The following is an 18,615-nucleotide window of genomic DNA, read 5'->3' as shown; positions in this document are numbered from 1 at the left end:
AAATGTGGTGTTACGGGTACTCACTTCCTATACAATCTATATAGTCATTTATGACGCGTCCACTAGCATGAGGTACGGCCAGTTGGTCTAGGGGCATGATTCTCGCTTAGGGTGCGAGAGGTCCCGGGTTCAATTCCCGGACTGGCCCTCATTATTTTTTTTAACCATTTTGTGATTATGCGATAGGTTCTTTCCACCATACTACACAGTTTCTCGTCGGGCCAAATATATGGCTATATTTATTTCATTCCTATCCCCCCCCAAACAAACAAATGAAAAATACAATTAATTTTGCTGCAACATAAACAGCTTTACAGATACTACTAGTAACTCTATTATCAAGAAAAAAACAAGGGGGTCACCACATACGTTTTGATAGAAGTCAAAGTGAAATTAAAATTGGGCCATTTTAGAGTCATAAAAGCAATCTTACACATGATTACTCTAGCCAATCAGACGAGAGGGTACTAAGACTAAAGTTACTATATATGCAAATTAGTTACAATGATGATATATACTAGTTATCATGATATATTTAAAATGTCATTTTTGGGAAACATTCGGTGTTGTTATTAGTTCAGTGTATGTCATCAGAATAACCAAAGACGAGAGTTCACACCTTTTAATGAAAGCATTTGCCTTTAAAGGGACACAAGCTGAATTTATAAGCTATATACTCAAGTGAAAATACTTCAATAAAACCACATTCCATTTCCAATACATACTGTCAATGTCATCGCATGTCTTCTATAACATTACAATTATCATCTGGCATTGTGAGAACAGTTGATTACATAGTAGGAATTTCATGGGTACATATAATAAATTACGTTATTGGATCATTTATGGGTTATATCTTAATACCAGGTTTGAAATCAGTCAATTGCAAGTGGTTGTTATGTGTGCTGCAGTGAGTAGAATACTGTGAGCACCTTTTAAATACACAGCAAACTATACACCAAAAACATATACACCCTTTAAAGAAAGTATACATAACATGCACACACTTTTTGTTTTAACATCAATTTTCTTTATTTACATACATAACAATAAATGTATTATCATAGTAAAAGAAAAGTTTAGTGAGAAATGTCACCAGAAATTATTAACAATTCATTAAACACATAAAGTTACATAATGTGGCAAAAGTGAAAAAGTTTGACTTCACAGGTAAAATACTGTAAACCAAGAACATTTTCGCTACAAGAAGATTTTGTGATTTTAGAGTCTTCAGCTAGTTCTCAAAGACTACTTTCTACTAATTACCAGACTGGTACATTGTGTTCATGTACAAGAAGACATTTTAGTCACTACTTATTTTTACGAATTACCAGACTTGTACATGAACACTGTGTTCATGTACAAAAAAAACCCCCAAAAAACAAAACGTTTTAGTCACTACTTATTTTTGCATTTTTGCATCCAGCGAAATAAGTGAAAACAAATCTTTAGCAAATATTTCCAGGTTTACAGTAGCATAGAGTATAAATTGATGACAAAATGATAGAGTACATGTTAAAGACAACGATGAACTCCAGTAAAATTAGAATCAATATATAATGATTTATAGTAATAAAAGATGTAACTTTTATAACTTACTTTGTTGAATTTCTGTAACACCTTAGAATCTACCCTGACAGATGGACTTGAGAGTTATCTGACTGAGTTATCTCACCCACTGATTGGGTTGGAAGTGGCCAAGCGGTTACCTCATATGACAAGCTGGATTCAAGCCCACCCAGTACTAGTCTAGTTGCTAAATGTTGGGATTGATTATTATAATATCTCTCCATGCATAGTCAAACAGACAAATTCAACTAGCTAAATTTCCTGCTGGGGAAAGGGTGAACAGCACATGTCAGTAGTAATTCATCACACACTGACAGGCTGTTGTAATTGGTTACTTCATTCAGGTTACTACAAACTCAACCTCCAGTCTGAAAATAAGTCACATGAAAACGGGATAACATCAACATGTTTATATCAACATTCCAATAGCATTGAGCTACTGCTCTCAGTGGTAAGAACAGAATGTCATGCTAAAGAAAGCCATTTGACTATACGGTGGAGAGAGAGTTTGTAGTAAATTGAGGCCAATGTATAGTACCTAGACTAACCCAGCACTGACAGGTTAGATAAACAATCACTGAACCAGGTCTGTATGTAGTAAGGGTAATGTTTACTTTGTCCCTACTAAACAATGCAGGTATTTCCTGGTACTCTGTACCCACCTGCTTTAATAGTTCTAAGGCGTCACAAAAGTGGCGACTACATCTGAATTTCCGAATTCATTTTGAATTTGATCAATAAAATATATTTCTTTGATTCAAGTGACATAACATAAGAGTGCTCCCTGATGTCATCTGACACAGTAATGGCTGTCCATGTCAATCCTTGTCATCAGTCATTACAGCTAACGTTTTTCTGGCCAGAGCTAATCTCCCTTCACCTGTGGCATGACACAACTCAGAGTCAATTTCAACCAACAGGATATATTCCAAGCTATTTCTAGTTTATCAACAAATGTAAACTTTATGATTTTACAAAACAAGAAATCCATTTTAAATTTTTCCTATATAAGAACCTGATTGATAGACAGTATAACTTCAGCTTTGTTTGGCTATTAATGAATGTTAAGTTACAGATATATCATGTCGTCTTGTGTAGGTGTTACCACATGAGTACATATCTCATATATTTTAATGTCCGTTTCCCTGTGGTGTGCAACTTATTTTAATAGGAAGCCACTTCAAAGAGATGTCATGCTGTTTGAATTACTTACACTGAAACAAACACATAAACATTGCAATCACCATGCTTTGTGTTATAGTTGGTGCATGCAGACATTGGAGTTGTTGCTTGTAGTATGGTATTATGACAATGCAAGTCACGGTGATGTGGGTGGTTGGGGGTATACAACAACCTAGCCGATAAATGGGGTTGGGGGTGGGGGTGAGTGGATAGGTGGTATAACATATAAACGCCAAATAATTGTCAAGTCTGAAGATTTGATTACAAACCTATGAATTACAACTTGAACTTTTGTCAGTAAAATCTGTATTCTTATTTTCAACTTCTTTCATATTTAAGCAATAAACCGCCCACAGGGGATGGTACATCCCGAGGTTTTGACCAGGTGGCAACATATACACATGAGCATTATGTCATGTCTGTATACAATTCTCATTCAGAGCTGCTTAGAGTCACGCTAACTGTGCATATATCACTATTTTAGATGTGTTAGTTTGATGTCTTGACCAATCAGATCTCTCGATTTAGACCATCAATAAACTAGTATAATATAATAAAGTATTTGTTGAAGCTTGTATGCTAATACCCAGTGATCAAAGCCTACCTGCAGCCAGTGTATATTAACACTACACAAATGCTGCAAACTAACGACTAGTAATAATCTTATTACAAGCATTGAACTATTTCTAGTACAGATTTGGTGTATGCTTTGACACTCAGAAATTAATAATTCAATATTTGCAAAAATTAAATTCACTGGGGCTTAAATCTTAATCATAAGCTGAATATGAGTGTGAATATGAATATAGATGTCCTTTCATTTCAGTTTGGAATTTATATGTTCACTTTGTGCATCTTTGGATCCATCCACCACCTCCGTCTTCACAGTAGTGTCATCCATCCTACTGAGTACAATAGGAACAAACCAAAATTAAGGTACTGTGGGTATGACCAGGATAGGATTAGGATGGGTGGGATTTTTGTCATGTCTTAAACTCTAGTCTGACAAAGTGAAATTACATGTCAAAAATTTAGTTTTACTGTAAATTTAAAGAAGATTATTAGTTCTCACAATCCCTTGAGCAGATTACACAAGACAAAATCTGTCAGCAATGTGTTTTGGATGCTGCCAGACAGAGGCCTGTGATTTCACAATGATGTGGATTCTCATGAAATATCTTTCGGACTTCTATCACAGCCAGTAAATATAATTTATGAAAAGTGAACACAACATCACATGTTGACTTCTAAAACTTTAGTACTATTTAGAACATATTTGCTAAATTCTTACATCCTAGATTTTTGTCTTTGTAGCTAGTCTATTATAGTCAAACTATTACAATTTTTAGTTTTTATTATTTGACATCACTGAACAATTAACGATTATATAGAGATAAGCAAAGTGTATCTGTGTGTGTATCTGTCTGAGTGTTGGTAAGAATGTACATGTGTGCATGTCTGTCTGTCTACATGCATGTATTTTTTTTGTATATGTGAGTGTATGAATGAATATATGTATGTATTTATGTACGTACATACGTACGTACGTACGTACGTATGTATGTATGTATGCATGTGTGTGGGTGTGTCTTACTGTATATGTCTATCAGTGTGTCTCTGTATGTGTGTGTTTGCATGTGTGCCATCCTAGGCTAGTACTTGCTATTGTTTGCTTACTGTACAGGTGTTGATGACCATATTAATACATGTACGTACATGTGTCTGTCTGTTTGTTTGTACACACATATGTAGCTGTCTTTTTAAGCTATTGCTTACATCCTTAAAAAAGATTAACTTATTTTATTGTATTGTCTCAAAGGGGAACACCACTCCACGAAATAATGTCAACTTTGGGTTCAATAATCTTTGAAATTTATGTGATGTAAAATCATGATATGACTCTTCAGAATCCACAATTTATGAAAATACCTTTATTTCCTGGAGTGGCAGTCCCCTTTAATGCAACTCAACACTACTATGCATTATTAAAGGGCAACACCACTCCAGGAAATAAAGGCACAAGATCAACTTGATGGTTCTCTGAAATCACAAGTATTTGAAGGTAACTGTAAAATCATGAAATGATTCTCCAGAACCCATAGTTTATGAAAATATCTTTATTTCCTGGAGTGGTGTTCCTGATTAAAATTACGAACTGTACAAAATAATAGAAACACAAAATTATGATATGTTTTTAATACAGGATAATATAATGAGGAGCAAATCATAAATGTATACAATGACATCCAATTCATAGGTAAAGTTAAATACAAAGTCTGTAAATTTCTACATTACACTTATAGTATTCTAAGTCAGATTTCTTGTTTGAGTTTTTGCTTCTGTAGATGACGTGTACATTGAGGAAGAGCTGGGAAGAAAACTTACATGTTCTTATATTACGTACAAAGAGACAAACTAATGCTGTTTATGCTAGTTGTGATCGGACTATTCCTTTCAATACTTTGGCATATGATTCACAGAGAGGCATGCTTACAGTGAAATTATTGTTTCAATGACAAAAGGTGGAGTTTTTGACATACAGGAAACAAAATGGTGGGGAGTACATCCATGTTCTTGCATTATGGCCTCTTTACGGCATTGAATAAGCACTTCTGATAATACTTATTTGTCCTGCTAACCATAGCAAGTTGATGCTTTCTCTTATAAAAGTGGTTGGCCAATGTGCGATGGAACCCTAAATTATACAAAGACATGTATGGTTTTGTACCATTGTATATCTGTTCTGTCGATCCTGTTGTTTTACTGATACAGACTAATCTAATCTAATGGCATCTGTTACCATTACTGGGAGCTATCGAGACGTTTCTCTTTTATACATCTAATTTGACTAAAGTGATACTGACTCACTATCATAGTTTTTAACACAAGTATGATCATTCTGAATTGAAGATTTTCATAGATTTAGAATGAATAGTTCGGAGAAAAAAAAAATGAATTTCTTGCTCTCCTGACAAATATTCTTTTGGATTGATGACTTTAAGAAATTCACAATGACCAATAGTTCCAAGAAAAAAAAGAAGAAGTAATTTCACACTCCAAACTTCCTGACACAAAGTACATCTTGCAGCATTTCCATATACAGAAAAAATGAAGAAAAAGCATGATACACAATTTTGTTTATACACAGCACTGTCCTTGTCATTAGGCTAATATATTAGCAGTGTTCCCACTAAGGTTTATTTGTGTGCTAATTGTATATACAAAGAAACAAAGTATAATTACTGATTAAATGAAATCTTGTCATAGAGTTTTATTTCTCTCTATTCAGCATCCAAGAGCGGGTAAAAAGTGTTAGCTTCATATTGTAAATTAATATTATATGATTTTCTTCCGACCTTCGGCAAGAAGGGGAGATACCCAATTGCGGACCACCCCCTTTGGTTGCACAAGCACAGCCACTATGTAATAATGTTACCCTTTTCATTTTTCACCCTTCTCCTTAAGTTGCTCAGACTAAGAAAACGTAGAGGGAACACTGCATATCTGATTTTATTATGGAAATGGCATCACATACAGAAATAGCAATGAGCAAGATTTGTTTTGATTTACATATACAAGACATCCAAAAAATTATAGCATCAAGAATACACAATAAACAGTTCCTACAGAAAAAAGTGTTTGAAAAAATATCACAAATTAGTATTATGTGTTACAGGTTTATAAATTTTACTGTGGAAAAATGGGGAGACTATTGTTTAACTTGCAATAACTGATCCGCTGTCTTCTTTTCCCTTGTACTTTGTCTTTCCATGTGAAAAAGGTAGGTACTTGTATTTGATCATGTGCTGAAAAGATAACACAAAAGAAATTATCAGACAATTAAAATCACTGCACACACTAACAGAACCTACTGCATGTCTAGCTTACTTGGGGTATTTGCACAAATACATGCAGTTTTCTCTGGGGATGTACTTTCATGAGCATAATGATGTAGGCTTGGTGTTTCACTCATGAAACATGACATTTATTACACACCCTCAGACAACTTCTAAATGCAAAAGAAACAATTCCATAGGTGATGTGCACAGTGGGGATGTAGAAGTAGTCAAGTTTAAATGTTGATTATCAGTTAGAAAATAAACAATTGCAGTCGTTAAAATCATCAAGTCCATGTGTAATGTTTTCACTAGAAACATGTTTTTACTACAAAGGATCCTGATGTGTTAGAAGCCAGTTTACTACACTTTGAAAGAATAGCAATGCGTATCAGTGTTCAATATGATTGGGTAAAGGATCCTGCTGTGTTTGTTGTGTCTCTGTTATTGTTAGCCTAGCGTTGAAATATGTCTATCTTTGTGTCAAGAATGTAATGTCCCACCAGTAAAACACCAAGCCTACATCATTTTAGCTGTAATGTCCCATGAGTGAAACACCAAGCCTACATCATTTTAGCTGTAATGTCCCATGAGTAAAACACCAAGCCTACATCATTTTCAGCTGTAATGTCCCATGTGTGAAATACCAAGCCTACATCATTTTAGCTGTAATGTCCCATGTGTGAAATACCAAGCCTACATCATTTTCAGCTGTAATGTCCCATGTGTGAAATACCAAGCCTACATCATTTTAGCTGTAATGTTCCATGTCTCAGAGTGAAACACCAAGCCTACATCAGTCAGCTATAAAGCACTTCTATGTACACAACCTGACAGTATAAAAAAATCATTACGTCAAAAAGTTTGTAAATGTTTCATAATGCTTACCTTAATCTGTCTCTTCATTGTTATGCAAAATAGCGTAATGAAATATACCACCAAGATTGGCCAAAATACAGGGACATTAAACAGCTCAAAAAAAGTACACACAAATGCTATCAATATAGCTTTAGTGGCAGAGTACCTGAAACAAGGAAAAAACAAAACAAAATTATCAGTATTATCTTCTTTCTCTCGCCATGACAACACATGCAAATGAAGGGGAATGAATTTAGTCAGATTTTTCCAATTTTCCAATGTCAAGTGCACTGACTACATCAGTTGAATTACAGTTTAATTGCACTTGTTGGTTGAGTGCTGTCGTTGTGCATGGTTCATAGACACTTGTCTATTGAAAATATACAGATAAATTTGGATGAATTTTTGTACTGTTGCAGTCTAGATCTCAATACTATGGGCTGATTTTAGAGGTATAGCAGTCATTCAAAATGACACAAAGTGAGTTTTAGAGGTATAGCAGTCATTCAAAATGACACAAAGTGAGTTTTAGAGGTATAGCAGTCATTCAAAATGTCATAAAGTGAGTTTTAGAGGTATAGCAGTCATTCAAAATGTCATAAAGTGAGTTTTAGAGGTATGGCAGTCATTCAAAATGTCATAAAGTGAGTTTTGGAGGTATAGCAGTCATTCAAAATGACACAAAGTGAGTTTTAGAGGTATGGCAGTCATTCAAAATGTTATAAAGTGAGTTTTAGAGGTATGGCAGTCATTCAAAATGTCATAAAGTGAGTTTTAGAGGTATGGCAGTCATTCAAAATGTCATAAAGTGAGTTTTGGAGGTATAGCAGTCATTCAAAATGTCATAAAGTGAGTTTTAGAGGTATGGCAGTCATTCAAAATGACACAAAGTGAGTTTTAGAGGTATAGCAGTCATTCAAAATGACACAAAGTGAGTTTTAGAGGTATGGCAGTCATTCAAAATGTCATAAAGTGAGTTTTAGAGGTATGGCAGTCATTCAAAATGCCATAAAGTGAGTTTTAGAGGTATGGCAGTCATTCAAAATGCCATAAAGTGAGTTTTAGAGGTATGGCAGTCATTCAAAATGCCATAAAGTGAGTTTTAGAGGTATGGCAGTCATTCAAAATGTCATAAAGTGAGTTTTAGAGGTATGGCAGTCATTCAAAATGTCATAAAGTGAGTTTTGGAGGTATAGCAGTCATTCAAAATGTCATAAAGTGAGTTTTAGAGGTATGGCAGTCATTCAAAATGTCATAAAGTGAGTTTTAGAGGTATGGCAGTCATTCAAAATGTCATAAAGTGAGTTTTAGAGGTATAGCAGTCATTCAAAATGTCATAAAGTGAGTTTTAGAGTTATGGCAGTCATTCAAAATGTCATAAAGTGAGTTTTGGAGGTATAGCAGTCATTCAAAATGTCATAAAGTGAGTTTTAGAGTTATGGCAGTCATTCAAAATGTCATAAAGTGAGTTTTAGAGGTATGGCAGTCATTCAAAATGTCATAAAGTGAGTTTTAGAGTTATGGCAGTCATTCAAAATGTCATAAAGTGAGTTTTGGAGGTATAGCAGTCATTCAAAATGTCATAAAGTGAGTTTTAGAGTTATGGCAGTCATTCAAAATGTCATAAAGTGAGTTTTAGAGTTATGGCAGTCATTCAAAATGTCATAAAGTGAGTTTTAGAGGTATAGCAGTCATTCAAAATGACACAAAGTGAGTTTTAGAGGTATAGCAGTCATTCAAAATGTCATAAAGTAAGTTTTAGAGGTATAGCAGTCATTCAAAATGACACAAAGTGAGTTTTAGAGGTATAGCAGTCATTCAAAATGTCATAAAGTGAGTTTTAGAGGTATGGCAGTCATTCAAAATGTTATAAAGTGAGTTTTAGAGGTATGGCAGTCATTCAAAATGTCATAAAGTGAGTTTTAGAGGTATGGCAGTCATTCAAAATGTCATAAAGTGAGTTTTAGAGGTATGGCAGTCATTCAAAATGTCATAAAGTGAGTTTTGGAGGTATAGCAGTCATTCAAAATGTTATAAAGTGAGTTTTAGAGGTATGGCAGTCATTCAAAATGTCATAAAGTGAGTTTTAGAGGTATAGCAGTCATTCAAAATGTCATAAAGTGAGTTTTAGAGGTATGGCAGTCATTCAAAATGCCATAAAGTGAGTTTTAGAGGTATGGCAGTCATTCAAAATGTTATAAAGTGAGTTTTAGAGGTATGGCAGTCATTCAAAATGTCATAAAGTGAGTTTTAGAGGTATAGCAGTCATTCAAAATGTCATAAAGTGAGTTTTAGAGGTATAGCAGTCATTCAAAATGTCATAAAGTGAGTTTTAGAGGTATGGCAGTCATTCAAAATGTCATAAAGTGAGTTTTAGAGGTATGGCAGTCATTCAAAATGTTATAAAGTGAGTTTTAGAGGTATGGCAGTCATTCAAAATGTCATAAAGTGAGTTTTAGAGGTATGGCAGTCATTCAAAATGTCATAAAGTGAGTTTTAGAGTTATGGCAGTCATTCAAAATGCCATAAAGTGAGTTTTAGAGGTATGGCAGTCATTCAAAATGCCATAAAGTGAGTTTTAGAGGTATGGCAGTCATTCAAAATGTCATAAAGTGAGTTTAGAGTTATGGCAGTCATTCAAAATGTCATAAAGTGAGTTTTAGAGGTATGGCAGTCATTCAAAATGTTATAAAGTGAGTTTTAGAGGTATGGCAGTCATTCAAAATGCCATAAAGTGAGTTTTAGAGGTATGGCAGTCATTCAAAATGCCATAAAGTGAGTTTTAGAGGTATGGCAGTCATTCAAAATGTCATAAAGTGAGTTTTAGAGGTATGGCAGTCATTCAAAATGTCATGTTATGAATGATATACATCCGTAAAGTGAGTTTGAGGTAAAGCAGTCATTCAAAATGTCATGTTATGAATGACATACATTTGTAAAGTGAGTTTTAGAGGTATGGCAGTCATTCAAAATGTCATGTTACAATTGACATAACGTGACTCTTAGAGGTGTGACAGCCATTCTAAATGTCATGTTACAAATGACAGGAAGTGAATTTTAGAGGTATGGCAGTCATTCAAAATGTCATAAAGTGAGTTTTAGAGGTATGGCAGTCATTCAAAATGTCATAAAGTGAGTTTTAGAGGTATGGCAGTCATTCAAAATGTCATATTACAATTGACAGGAAGCGACTTTTAGAGGTACATTTAAAATGAATGAATTTATTGAAGTGAGCACTTTAACTTTAAGACATCTTACCAAAATTTAAACTCCGGTAACCTCCTTATGAATGGTCTAAATTCTTCATTTGCTTTTGTGGGAAGTGAAGGGCCATCCTCTGCAGAAGAAAACATTTCATGAAGATACTATACAACAGAATAATATCTGGATATAAGCAAAGGTTACGACAACAAAATGCCAACGACAATATCATCGTTTTGTGCTTGAAGATGTAGAGCACTTACATCTTGTCTGCAAGCCATTTTTGATGAGAAACCTGCAAGTTCCTGGTTAGTGAATATGACAGTATATTTTGGAGAAATCATCCAATTTCACCAAGAATTAATTCAAAATATACTTCTAATTTTAAAGAGCAATGTACGATATATGTCAGATATACATGTACATACAGAAGATAGCAGAACTATTTACTATTTCATTAACTGGGTTTCTTGTCATAGAAGACAAGTTTTCAAAGAAGACATAGTCCCCTCAAATGTGACTGAATGGAGACAGGATTTAAAAGAAATTAGTAGCAACAAATAAATACTACAAGGTGTCTGTGATAATGCAGGCAATTGCTGAATTTCAGTAGTCTAGGTCAAAGGTCAATGTCTAAAAAGAATGTTTAAACTTGGTAATATAGGGATAGACACTTTAATGTAACAGTGATATGTGCTGAAGAGTTAAAGTTGAGAATATATTTACCTATTTCATCAACTAACGCTGGGTCTATCTTGGGAGTAAGAAACGCTATAAAAAGATTTAAATGGTATATTCCTAGTGCATATGTTACAATATACCAACCCTGCAAGTAAAAGAAATGAAAACATAATCAGAACAAAACCTGAGTTCCAGAGTTACATGTACAATGTAGTACTTATGAATTCAGAATCATTTAATGTGAATACACTGTCTACAGTATATCTAAGTTTCTGTTCAATTTGTCAATGTGGGAAGTGTGCAACATTTAGTAGCTCTGTGAGCCATTGTAAGTATGTATGTATGTATGTATGTATGTATGTATGTATGTATGTATGTATGTATGTATGTATGTATGTATGTATGTATGTATGTATGTATGTATGTATGTATGTATGTATGTATGTATGTATGTATGTATGTATGTATGTATGTATGTGTATATGTATGTATGTATGTATGTATTATGTATGTATGTATGTATGTTACTGTAATGTATGTATGTACGTACGTGTACGTACGTACCTATGTACATATGTACGTACGTACGTACGTACGTACGTACGTACATATGTATGTACGTACGTATGTACAACATACGTACATACTTATGTATGTATGTATTTACATGCATGAAAGTGTATGGGTGCACTCCTAAAGTAAGAGCTAAACACCGTTTGAATCAGTAGGTTCAACATTATAAGGGCAAGGTCTAAACAGGTATTTACCCCAAGAATGTAAGTAAGGGCCAGTAACTGGTGAAAACTACTGGCTACATGTACATCGCAATGTTTTGCTGTCTACTTTCCAGGAATTTGTTAAAAAACTCTTTGTTTCAATCGATATATTTCCATCAGTAAGTAGATTCATGGGTCTCATTCCTGCCTACTTTTCACATTTGACTGGCTACTTTTTAAAAAATAGCTGCATCACTGGTTTAGTTCCTATCTCTGTTTGCTTCCCACAATGCCTTGCACCCAAATGTACAGCAGGCTTCTTCTAATTCTAAGCCAGATTTACCAATTTATAAAAACTCTAGTTTACAGAAGTCACATAATGTAGAAATGGGGGAAGTTAGTTTGATGGGTCCCCTAAATATAATGAAATTTAGCTAAGGTAAACAGCCTCGTCTTTATTCTCCTTTCAAAGCATGTAAATGATGTATATAGGGGAAGAAATCACTTTATGATCCATGTCACTCTTATTTACTCTTTCTTTATCCTCTATTATCGAGTCTATATCCTTTTGAAGTGGCACAAGCCAAGTTTTTTTTTCTCAAGTGAAAATACTTTACATAAAATCTCAATGAAACTCTTCTAGTACAATGTTAACATCAATGCATGCCTTCTACCGATATGACATTACAATGTTAACATCAATGCATGCCTTCTACCGATATGACATTACAATGTTAACATCAATGCATGCCTTCTACCGATATGACAATACAATGTTAACATCAATACATGCCTTCTACCGATATGACATTACAATGTTAACATCAATGCATGCCTTCTACCGATATGACATTACAATGTTAACATCAATACATGCCTTCTACCGATATGACATTACAATAGAGAGTTTCGGCTACACGTTCAACGTGTACGCGCACATGTGACGTAGGAGATTTTGTGCTACTACGTCGCAATTTTGACCTACTTCTCTGCGTACTGACAAGTTTCGTGGGCGTTTCGAACGTGGCGACGGCTGTTTACACGTAAGTAAACAACGTGAAATTTCTTTTAAAATTTTTGTAAAATAATCACTAATATTATCAAAAATGTTGATGCTTTTGGCAAGGTTGACCCTTCACAACATAATACACCTCAGTAATTTTGTTTTCCTTGATAAAATATTTAAAATGCAGCCTTGAATCTGTGGCTGCCTTCACGTAACTGATTTTGCACAGAAATCACGATGTACGATGATGACTGTCGCTGCAATCTTCAAGATACTACAGGGTGATTTTATTGTGAACATACGAGATTATTCACGTAAATATATCTGCTTAATTACGAGCCATACGGTTATTGTCACTGCGCTATTTATGTCATATAACCAAAACATTAATGTAAAGACGCTTGAAAACCCACATATTTCAGAGAGCCTTTTCATCTCCTTTATAACTCTAAGTGCCACTGAACATTGTTTTCTTTGGATATTTGGTGCTATATAAATTTATTAGATAGATAGATAGATAGATATTTAGGCTAACCATGTACTCTGTTGTTGATATACGTAAACGGCTAGCCGAAGCAAAATTAGGTCACAGCTGATACGCGAACATGAACGTGAGTGAGTTGCGCGTTCGCGTACACGTTGAACGTGTAGCCGAAACTCTCTAATGTTAACATCAATACATGCCTTCTACCGATATGACATTATAATGTTAACATCAATACATGCCTTCTACCGATATGACATTACAATGTTAACATCAATGCATGCCTTCTACCGATATGACATTACAATGTTAACATCAATGCATGCCTTCTACCGATATGACATTACAATGTTAACATCAATGCATGCCTTCTACCGATATGACATTACAATGTTAACATCAATGCATGCCTTCTACCGATATGACATTACAATGTTAACATCAATGCATGCCTTCTACCGATATGACATTACAATGTTAACATTAATACATGCCTTCTACCGATATGACATTACAATGTTAACATCAATACATGCCTTCTACCGATATGACATTACAATTGTTGTCTGGCATTGCTGAACAGTTGATTGCATAGTAGGGATTTTCGTGACATTTTTTACGTATGAAAAATTACGTCATCAGCTCATGTTAATTTTGATACCTGGTTTGAGTTCAGTCGGTTGTAAGTGATGGTTTCGTTTATCTTAGTATGTAGAATATGAGTTCTGTTTGAATAATCAGCAAAATTTTATGCCCAAATGTATAAAGCTTGTGTCCCTTTAACCAAAATTGATTGCTCATAACAAAACAATTTGATGTGTATATGTAGTTAATGTTTAGCAAGTACCAGGTATGCTAACTATGTATAAATATGCATTAAATGGAATATGTCTGTAATATTGCAAATCAAATGGTGCAGTCCGTTTTACTGACTTTTCTACTATGGCTAAAGACAAGACTAGATGTGTGTAGATTTAGGTACATGTATACACAGGGAATATTGGACTTACCTGGAGAAAAAACACTCTAATACCATAACATATAAATATGAGAACTGTGGCTACCCATCTACCAATTGTATATGGGGTCCATGTATCTAAACATCCCTGGTACAGCTGTGAAATAAAAGCGGTGTTTTTGGTAATGTTAGTAGTAGGTACATGTAGGTAAAATTACCAGGTCTTTCATAGGGTTCCCCATCAAAAGAAATACAGCTGTCAAATAAAGCCAATGTTTTAGTTAACGTTAGTAGTAGGTTGGTAAAATCAGCAGGAATTTTATCGGGTTCCTCACCAAAAGAAATACATTGTATGTACGCATTATTGAAATCTAGCAACTCTTTACAAGATTTCCCAACTCTGTTGTCATGGTGATGAAATCTGAACTCTTTGGAAAATCACTAACAACTGTTATAATAATTTAACTCTTACCAAGTTAGACTAAAAGATTGTTACTCTGTATATTCACGCACACAATACAATTTAGTTTATAGTTACAGGAACATGAAAAATAAAGCTTTCCGTATATTACCAGTTATGTTCACAACATTTTAAAATCACTTTTAAAGTTTTCTACCCAAGAATAAATAAGAACATTGTATAACATCTCAGAATGACATAGGATTGTGGTTGCCCATGTACAAGTTAATCTCAGAATGACATAGCATCGTGGTTGTCCAAAAAATATCCGAACCACCCCATCTCTTTGAAGATCTCATAAAGTTTCTAAAAAAGGTGGAAATGCAGCAATGTGTAGACAAGTACAGAGACAAAAAATAGTCTGATCTTTGATCTCCCATGGCAATACTAGCTTGTCAGATTGTGTGTAGCTATATGCATTAACAGAACTCAGCATATAATGGTATTTTTTTGTTATGGGCAGAGAGTAGGGTAAAAGGATTTTCAACAACTGTTGTTTTTAATAATTTTATTTGAAAAGTGACCCCAATACACTATTTTCAAAACAATGACTGGAGAAATATTGGAGAACCAACAAGTCTTCTCAGAAAACATGCCCCCCCCCCCCCCCCCCCCCATACTTTATATCTGTGTGACTAACAATAGATGACATGGAAAGAAGGTCAAGTTTTACCACTGTTTCTGGTTTGGAAAAGACTGGCAATGTCAGAGTCTCAATGATACAACTGCTGACACCAAACTGTGGACAAACGGAACCTGTTAGTGTTACAAACAGGGAAAGTAAACAAATGAATTGGATTTATAACACTTGGCACAGCATATTGGAAGTACAAAGACTTGTATTACACACCATGGTTTGATAAGAACAGATTTATGGCTTCTTTACATATATGTGAAATGCAAGGGGAACTGGACATTTGTTTGTGAACTTGAACTACATGATGTGTATTACGTAAAGTGGCCATAAAACTGTTTTTATCAAACCATGAAATGCAATACAAGTCTGTACTGCCTACATTGTACATACTGTGCCAAGTGTTATTAATCCAGTTCAGTTGTTTACTTTCCCTGTTTGTAACAGGTTCTGTTTGTGCATGGTCTGATGTCAGCAGTTGTACAAATGTAGGACTGGACAGAGACAGAAGCCATAGTCCCTCTTCAGGCATCGCCTAACTGAGGGAAGGCTAAATGCCAAAATTCAATGACAATAAATTCTTTGTTTCACCAAATAAAATAATCCTACCTGGCTGATTCTTGTGAAAAATCTACTGATAATCGAAGGTTGTGAAGGTCCAGAGTCATCCATGGCTTCACATATGATTTTTTCTAAACCTGTCGGAAAGAAATAAGAAATAAGAAACAGGTTTGAATTTATGTTTACTTTCTGTCACTGTTTTAATCCAACAGAGTCAAGACTAAGAAAATCATGTACAACTCGCCCCATAACCCTTGCTCATAGATGAAAATCTTTGCCACTATAGATACATTTGTATACGCCAAACCTCCAGCCTGGATTGCTTCTAAAAAAACTGAAGATGTATTCATTCACTGAAGCCTATGGAGTGCTGTCAAGGGTCTACAGGTCAATATGGAACATTCTAATAAAGGCCTGAGTTACAATCTCAGGCTCTCACATTACTGATATTTCATCAGTGAAGTTATAACGGATTACAATGTACATGCACATAGGGTCAGTCTTTTGTTCTGGACCAACTTTTTCTATAACTCTACATCTACCAAATAAATGTCTTTCACACCTAAATTTGACTCCTAATTCACAGTGAGACCCAAATGATCATATCAAAGGAAAGATACATGTACGGCCTGAAAAGTCTGCCAATGTAGATCATTAAAACAATGAACCACCTGCATGTACACACAATTTACATGTATGATACAAAAATAGATGAAATCGATTGAAATTAAGCACTCCTTGCTTATAGGCCTAACAAAAAAAAAATGTGTGGTTCCGATTACGCTCAAGTTTAGAATAGGTGGGGCAGGTAGATTTTTTATTTACAGTTGTAATTGGTTACATTTTTGTACTTTGTTCAGTTTACTACAAACTAAAAAAAAAGAAGTGATGTGGGGATGTAATAACATCATCAACACTCCAATAGTCTAAGCTATCACTAATGGTGACAAAAACAAATTCTGTTCGAGAGCAATCCATTTGAGTATACGGTGGCGATGAACGTAGCACGTATGGGACTAAGCTAACTTATCCTTAGAGATAATAAATATTATTTGTTAATGAATTAAGGTTATTTTCCAAATAATTAAATGTAAAAATATTCAATTCCTTTATATAAATATACAATCCTGTTACCTCGTAATGCAACAGAATGATGACAAAGCATATAAATTGATCATCATCAATATTCATGTGACACCAGAAAATTGGTTAAAACAATGAAATGCATGAATACTTCAGAATATGTTGTTTGGGTAACAATGCCAAAGAATAGCTTGAACTTTGAGTTGATCAAATCACATGCGACTACTCATGGTAAATCACAAAAGCCAAACAATAAAATGTACAAATAACAATCATTTGTATACAGTCCAAAGTCTACTGAACTTCTAAGACTGATAACAGATTAGTATTAGCATTGGGGACACTAAATTGTGTACACTGATATCACCTTTATATTATCCAAAATAATAGCACAACAATAACAATATAATCTTAATTAATCGTCACAGAGTAAAGTCAACTAGTCAGGACATGTTAATAGGTTCATGACTACATCCATGGCCAAGGTTAAACAGAACGATACATAATTACTTTTAGTTTGATCATTATTGGCTGTGTTTCATAAAACAGATATTATAAGAAAATAATAGCTAAATAAATGGCTTCTTGTTAAGATGGTTATATTACTAATCAGGTCAAAATTTTGACGTGTATTTTACACACTTTATAAGACAACCTTGTACGTGAAAAAGGACGATCTTGTCTTGGTTCAAATCCGATCAGGTCAACAACGATCAGGATAACGTAACGACTAATGTTACATATTTCAGGATTAGAGTCGCCAACGATAAGACGGTACTCACGTGCGTTATGACCGTAAGAATTTTGTGATTATACCATATTTTTAGTATATAAATCGTTTACCGCTATGAGACGTCATCACTAACAGGCAACCCCCGTGATTCACTCTAACGATCCCTAAATGATCGGATGACTGATACACGGCCATAGACCTACATGCATAACCAACTACCAAGTAATACGAAATCCGGAAGTAGAACCACAAGATCGTCAATTGCGCTGGGTATATATAAGTAAAATTAATGACGTGTGGATCACAACCCAACCGATTGTTTCAAAAACAATCTGTGTGGACAGCTTTGATGTACAGTAACATATGTTGCCATGAAGGACTCGAAATTTCATCGATACTTACCGGCGTGTGATCACAAAGATGGCGGCCACGTTGCAGCATCCTCGTCTCAGGAAAGATTATTTTATTATGACCTAGTCATGAAATAAATGTGTGTAAAAGTATTTTAAATATCAAAATATTCAATATAATAAATTAAATTGTATAAAGTAATGAAGGAAATACCAAAACACAAAATAGAATGGGTAAAATCCAAGTAAATCTTTTTAAATATATGTTATGTAGACGAGGACATTCTCCTGACGTCACCGTCT

The 18,615-nt window shown here is 34.5% G+C and overlaps 1 protein-coding gene and 1 non-coding gene across 2 annotated transcripts; one reads left to right on the top strand and one right to left on the bottom strand.

The window, feature by feature from the left end:
* The first annotated feature begins 76 nt into the window (after positions 1-76).
* Positions 77-148, top strand: Trnap-agg (transfer RNA proline (anticodon AGG)). The gene has a single exon. It is a non-coding gene; the product is annotated as a tRNA-Pro (tRNA).
* Positions 149-4,957: 4,809 nt separating this feature from the next.
* LOC144451369 (protein RER1-like) lies at positions 4,958-18,393 on the bottom strand. Its single transcript, XM_078142189.1, has 7 exons — positions 18,365-18,393; positions 16,195-16,283; positions 14,544-14,648; positions 11,373-11,472; positions 10,704-10,782; positions 7,476-7,611; positions 4,958-6,557 (listed from the first exon to the last, which is right to left on the bottom strand). The coding sequence occupies exons 2-7, from the start codon at positions 16,255-16,257 to the stop codon at positions 6,468-6,470; spliced, it is 573 nt and encodes a 190-aa protein (XP_077998315.1). The 5' UTR covers positions 16,258-16,283; positions 18,365-18,393; the 3' UTR covers positions 4,958-6,467.
* Between the last annotated feature and the right edge of the window lie 222 nt (positions 18,394-18,615).

This window comes from Glandiceps talaboti, chromosome 21 (genome assembly GCF_964340395.1).
Source record: "Glandiceps talaboti chromosome 21, keGlaTala1.1, whole genome shotgun sequence".
NCBI classification, from domain to species: Eukaryota; Metazoa; Hemichordata; class Enteropneusta; family Spengelidae; genus Glandiceps; species Glandiceps talaboti.
This window is presented reverse-complemented; position numbering and strand designations above follow the sequence as displayed.